The sequence below is a fragment of the Miniopterus natalensis genome, chromosome 7 (genome assembly GCF_054644295.1).
Source record: "Miniopterus natalensis isolate mMinNat1 chromosome 7, mMinNat1.hap1, whole genome shotgun sequence".
Lineage (NCBI taxonomy): Eukaryota > Metazoa > Chordata > Mammalia > Chiroptera > Miniopteridae > Miniopterus > Miniopterus natalensis.
Window position 1 is genome coordinate 13,919,850 of NC_142087.1, and position 6,674 is coordinate 13,926,523.

The 6,674-nt window shown below is 55.7% G+C and overlaps 1 protein-coding gene across 1 annotated transcript; it reads left to right on the forward strand.

Moving 5' to 3' along the window:
* Positions 1 to 498: 498 nt before the first annotated feature.
* Positions 499 to 2,144, forward strand: LOC107527740 (uncharacterized protein C20orf203). The gene is given in 6 exon segments (XM_087819285.1): positions 499 to 589; positions 1,804 to 1,853; positions 1,855 to 1,899; positions 1,901 to 2,006; positions 2,009 to 2,113; positions 2,116 to 2,144. Coding segments are annotated over 6 exon segments (426 nt in total).
* Positions 2,145 to 6,674: the final 4,530 nt, after the last annotated feature.

Genomic DNA, 6,674 nt, shown 5'->3' on the forward strand with positions numbered 1-6,674 from the left:
CTTAAACCTAGTGGCCACCAGAGGGCGCCACAGACCGGCATTTGGCCCAGCTTGCACGGGGTCCTGGGGAAGCTGAAAGGGTGTTTCCAGGAGCCACTAGTTTTGCTTTCATGGGCTTCCTTGTGGCTAGACCTGCCCAGGCTCTCTGGCTGAGCCCTGGTCGCTAAGGAGGGAGAACAGAGATATTGCCCCCAAAAGTGACCTTGCACTCATCCCTGCCTGCTTTGGGTTGGCTGCCTAAGGCCAGGGATCCCAGCGTCAGGGTCAACAGCCTTGAGTTTGTCAGCCTCAAAAGGTTGTCTCTGGGCCTCTTACAGGCACCGCATTCTTTCCCCACTGCAGCAGGAAGCCCCCGTCCTGGTGGGTGCCTGGTGTCCTGGAAAGGGCACATCACCCCACTTCAGATGTGGATGGGCCCTGCTGGGGGTCCTGGACCACAGCATCCCCGATCCCTGGGTACCTCAAGTGACAGACCCCAGAACCACAGAAGCAGGCACCATGGATAACAGGGACCTCCTGGCACTTACCAGAGCAGAGTATCCGACCCACTTTGTGAAGGGCTCTATCAGCCCCCTGCAGGCTCCCCCAAGTCTGATTTTACCCTCTAAATACAAGCAAAACCTTTGTTTTGCAAATCAAGCTCCAAGACAGAATAGCATTTCTCAGCCCCTTGCTCAGAGGGTTGCCTGGAGGAGACCCGGTGCTGCGGAAGTTGCCTTCTCAGAGGGTCTCATTCTCTCTCCTTGTGTGTTTTCTCTCCCCTCCCAGACTGGTTTTCCTTGAAGGCAAGTGAGCCTCACATTCTCCTCAGTTCCTCCAATGGTGGATGGCTCAGGACTTGGGGTCCAGTAGAAGGTCAACAAATGTCACCGTGGGGCACCCCCAATTCCCTCCTCTCCTCCCTCTCAAGGGTCCCAGGGCTGTCTTTGTCCCTTCCTTAGCTGTACAGCTTTGGGCCAGTCACCTGACCTCTCTGAGCACCCACTGTGTTTTCTTCTTTGCTGTTGTACTTCCCTCAAAAGGTTGCCAGAGTTGGGGAGAATGTGAGAGCCCACGTATGAAAGGTGACATGCTCCCCCTGTGTTGGGTCAGGGGTGTCACATGGAGAAGAGGTGGGTGGAGGGCCGCACCTGCCCAGGTGCCCCAAGTTGTCAAATTACAACGAGGACATTTCCTGGCTTGTTCTATGGACCAGACACTGTGCTGAGTACCTCACCTGGATTCTCTCTCTTGATCGCCTCAGTGTGACCCTCTGAGTAGGCAGAATTACTGTCCCCAACTTTGCAGATGGGGAAACTGAGGCACAGAGCAATTAGCTACAATGGGGTCCCACAGCTGGCAAATGGTGGGGCTGGGACTGGTACCCAGATGTCTGGTCCCTGGAGCCCATGCTTTTAGCCACTGAGCCCTTTAAGCTGATGTGGGGCGGGGACAAGCAGCTCTGGGGTCTTTCTGTGACTACACAGGGACCTCCAGGGGTCAGAGAGCATTAGTTCCAGTCTTCCCTTTTCCAAACTGGGGTGCTGAGGCCAGAAGGAGCACCATCTCTGTCTCTGTCTCTCTCCCACAGGGCATCTGGGGCAGAGCAGGACCCTGACTAACATCAGGTGTTGTTACAGCAGAAAAATTGGGTGGTGCCTAAACCCCCAAGAGTCTCAGAATCTAGAGCTCTAAAAGCCACCTTGGGGTCTCATTCCCACGGCCAGCCTCCATCTTGGTTGGACGCATTGTCCAATTTGGGGTCTTGGGAGTGGGGGGGAGGGAGTACCTGAGAGGCTCTAAACGAACCCCCCTCCAGCCCAGGCCCTGAGCACCAACACGCCCCTCCTCTCAACACCGGGCCTTATCAGGAAAGCAATTTGGGTTGGTGGGGAGGGGGAAGTCCGAGGCCTCCGGCTCTGGCAAGGTGGGAAGGAGAGATAGGGAAGTGGGGAGGGGCTGGGGCCTGCTGGGAGGCCTGAGGATGGAAGGCATGCCCAGAGCCAGCATGGTGGGGGGCTTGCGCCAAGGCTGTCCTTGCTGGCCTGGCCCCTCGACATGGATCCATGCTGCTCCTGCCTCCCCTGCTTGCCAGGCAAGACGCCCGCATCTTTAATTAGCGAGCAGCAGCCTCTCCCGATTCATCACAGTCACTGTTTAATTAGCCGCGCACAGGGCGCCCCTACCCCCCAGCTCTGGGTTGAGCAGCCGCCTCTCTCACGGATGCTGCCACCACCTCCTGGTGTCCCCTATCACCCCCCATACTTACTCTGCTCCCCAGACTGGGGGATGGGGCAGGCACGCCTGGCTGAAACCTCAAGGAGGTTGTGGGCACTGACGCTTGCATTCAAGGCAAGGCATCGGCAAACATTATTAGGGCCTCCGGGCTGCTCCAGGCTGGCACTGGGCAGAGCCCAGGCTGGACAGAGGCGGCTGGCCTCCGTCCTATCTAACTGCTCAAGAATGGCTTTTCCCTTTGGGAGGTGCTGGGACCTCTCTCCAGCTGGTCCCAGAGTGCTGGGAAAAGACTGTGATAATCCTCCATGTTGCTCACACCCCACATCCAGGAAGGAATGACCATTCCCCACCCCACCCCCCTGCCAGAGCCCAGCAGGGTCCCCTGAGAAGGCTGCACCCTGTGGGATGTTGAGAGCCCATCCCCCAACCCTGCCTCCCCCAGTAGCTAGATCCTGGAGGCCCGGGACAGGCAAAGGGAGATGGTGGGGGTCCCAGCCCCTGGCTGTGTCTGCAGGGCCCTGGGAGTCAGGGGCACAGGAGTGAGCCCCAGTCTGTGACTGAACCAGCTGCCCTGTTTCCCTGAAGCCCTGGGAGAGGCCCCACAGCCTTCTGGGCAGAGCCAGGGCAGCCCCCGCCTGTAGCCGCCAGCTGGAGGCAGGAGCTCAGGTTCCATCCCGGCCCCGCGCCCCGGTTTGTCCTGTGGCTTCAGGCAAATCAGCTGCGCTGGGCCTCAGGGTCCTGGCAGAGCAGCGTGAGGACAGGCGAAGGGCCGGCCTTCATCCTGGTGCCCGAGGAAGGGGCTGGAGCCCGTCCACTCCGGCATTGACCATCCACGTAGCCTTGGCCAGCTACCAAACTGCGTTGTGCCTCAGTCTCCCCACAAGTAGTGGCTATCTCGTGGGTTGTCGCGAGGAGTAGACGGTTTGCAGTGTTTAATGCACTCAGAGCAGCGCCTGAGGGAGAGTCCTCAGTAACTGTTGGCTGTTTTTGCCGCTGTTCCCATCCTTGTGCATCAGTATTTACTGCCAGGCATGAGGGGCTGGTGGCAAGGGAGGCAACTGCTTTTCAGAGTTTTCCTTCCCATGGGGAGAGCAGCTGAAACAAGTAAATAAATCAGGGAAAAATGCAATTTCATCTGAAGAACTCTGCAGTTTAGTTGAGGGTAATTCGCCAGAGTTAATTTCTTAGTTTTGACAAAAGTACCACAGTTAGGTCGTGGGCATTAGGAAAACTGGGTGAAGTGTATATAGGAACCCTCTGTACTTTTTTTTACAACTTTTCTGTGAATCTAAAATTATTCCCCCAAGAAAGTTTATTTAAAAATATACAATTTTGGGTAATGGTACAAACCACAGAGAAAATAAACGGGCAAGAGATATAGAGAAGAGGCTGTGGGCCGTTTTATACAGGATGGTCTGGGAGGGCCTCTCTGAGGAGGCAACACTTGTGAGAAACTGGTTAAGGGGAAGGAGCCAACCTGGAGGAGATCAGGGAAGGGCCCGACAGGAGGAGGGAACAGCAAGCACAAAGGCCTGGAGGCAGGAATTGGCTGAGGAGGTTTGAGGTCCGCGTGCAGGGCGGGAGGGGCTGGGTGGCTGCTGAGCTCTGAGAAGGAGGCAGCTCTCCTTCAAGCTCATTTGTCCTTTCAAAGGACAGGAAGGAGGAGGGAGACTCTGGGCCGGAAACTGTATCTAGCACTTTCCATGAATTGGTACCTCATTTTAGTCCTTCCAGTTACTCTGTAGGGGAGGTACCGTCATCTCACTTACAGGTGAGATGGTGGAGGAGCGGCCATCAACCCACGTCACCTGGTAAGCGACAGGCCTATGCTTGGAAGGAGAGACCTCATGGACCTTGAGGCTGCACTGGGGTCTTACTGGGAGTCAGGGCCAGGACAAGGCCTGGGTGTGGCTGCAGACAGGTGGGCTGAGCTGGGAGCAGGGACACCCAAGACATGGGGGCCTCTGGCCAGCATGAGACCGTGTGTCAGGGCAAGAAAGCATCTTTGTACGAGTTACATAGTCAGCCTCAGTAATGGTCACATTACACGTATGTCATACAAAATTCTGAAGGTACAAAATAACATAGAGACAAGTTTGGTCCCCTGCCACCCACTTTTCCTCCCCAGAGATGCCCTCTGGGGCCTGTTTCTTGTGCATCCTTCCAGAGCGAGTCTGGCTGGCAGCACCTTGACCACTCCACCAGTAAGCGATCAGCCTGCCCTGAGGGCCTGCTAGGCACCACCTGCCAGAAAGCCCTAGTTGTCTACCAGCCCTTGCTGTACGTGTATCGAGCTCTCAGTTTTAAATTGGAGCCAACTGAGGCACAGGGAGGGTGAGTCACTCACCCAAGGTCACACAGCTAAGAGGGTTTGGACTCTGGGTCTCTCTGGTGGCATTGTATAGACGAGAAAACTAAGGCATGGAGAAGCTGAGTAGCAGCCCCAGGTGACCCAGGAGGTCAAGGGGCCAGGACTTGAGTGAGTCTGGCAGTCTCGCTCCAGAACCCACAGCCCTGACCACTGCTCTGTACTGGGAGAAAGGACCCCAAAAAACCTGGAGTCAGACCTGGGAGTGATGACCATCACTGCCTAGATGCATGACCGTGGGCAAGTCACTGCCTTTCCTGTCACCTGGCTGCCCAGCCAGGAAAAGAGGAAGCCTGCCTCTCAGCTGGCTTAGGGGTGAGCTGAGCAGTGGGAGAGGTCTCTGGTGCAGAGTGGTGGTCAGGACTGGCCTCTCCCATGGCCACTTCCTGTGATGGGCAGGAAGATGGGTGCTGCCAGCTGGACATTTCAGGGAGCCAAACACTCAAGGTGGCGCCTTCCTTCCCTCCAGCTGTGCAGACAGCAGGTGAGGGGCCTCCCCAGAGAGGAATAAGTGGAGCCCCCTCCCCTTCCTTGACCTCCTACCCAGCTCACAGCCATGCTGCTGAGCCAGGAATTCTTGGACTCAGAAGAGGGAAAGAGGTTTCCAGAGGTTTTTTCCAAAGGTGATGAACCCGGTCCTTAACCCCAGCCCCAGGCGGCAGTCATGTGGAACAGGACACAGAGAAGGAGGCTGCGGTCAGGATCGGGCAGAATGACAGAGATAAGCACCCAGCGGGGTGCTGGCTCAGACTGGGTTTCCAGGGAGGTCTCAGATGCAAAGAGGGCCTGGGGACTACCTATGGAGTGGGTATGGAATGGTTGTGGAGTACCTGTTGGTGACCTGAGCCAGGCTGCCACAGAAGGCACAGTGGAGTGGAGAGTGCTGGGGCTGGGGAGGCAAAACCAGGCTTGGGTTTGAATCCCAGTTCTGTGGCATTCCTGGGCTTGTTAATTCACCACTGTGAGTCTCAGTTTCTCCATCTGTAAAATGGGGTTGTTATCAGAATTGAGATCTCCTCATAATGCTAGAGCTTCTGACACAATGCATGATACGTAATTGGTGCTCGATAAATGTCATTCTCCTCCATTGACTAGCTGATTAATCTCATTTTCCAAACTCCACAGGACCTGGAGACAAACTTTGGCACTTGTCCCGTGCTCACACAGCCGTCTGGGGGATGTACTTTAGTTGCCAAGTGTTGGAATTGCTGAAACATTTAGAGGGAGATGGGAGAGACCATTTGTGGCCCTGCTAGTGGGGCCTCCTGGTCATCGGACCTCCTCTGCAGGTGCCAGGAGGCTCCTTCCTGATCCTACACACACCTCCCTTGCCTGAGGCTGAGCTGACTCTGCCCACAAGGCTTCTTTTTGGCAACTCTCTTTTCTAGAAGGTTCCTGGAAGACGCTGCCTTCTGTCCTGACAATGTTCTGGGTGTTCCGTCTGGTCTGTGGGAGCTGGAGGCGGCTGCAGGGGTGGAAGGCAGCTGGGCCAGTCCTAACTGCTGCCCCCGAGGGGTCCTTCCTGCTCCCATCCTCTCTGACCCATGGAGCTGGGCTGAGAGCACATCACACAGGCTGGCGCTTTCCCGTGGGTGAGTGTGAATGTGCTTGAAACACTGGAAGGGCCTTTTCAAAGGCAGAGATGATGAGTTTTAGAAAACCGTCTGTCTTTTCTGTGAGGCAGAAACCACGAGCTAGAAATGACCTTGACCATCAGTGTTTTTCTGGGAGGATGTTAAATTGGTATTGGGTAGAAAAGGGCGTTCGTGCTCAAATAAGTTTGGGGAACACCAACTTAAACATCTGACAGGGCCTTCTCTGCAGGACTTCTCGGAGCCTTTCCTGTGCGTCTGTGAAGTTCTGAGAGGCAGCGGCTCCACCTGCGCCAGCAGCCAGGCCTATTTGATGTGTCCCTTGCAATTGTCCCGAGCACCTTGGGAGTTTAGAGGGCTATGAAAGCCACTTTGGGAAATGCCAAAATAGTTGAAAATGTCCCCTTCCTCCACGTACACAGCTGGAGGCATCTTGGGGACTCTGGAGGTCTCGGGGAACATGGGTTTAAATAAGTTTAAAGGATTCAGAGGATACT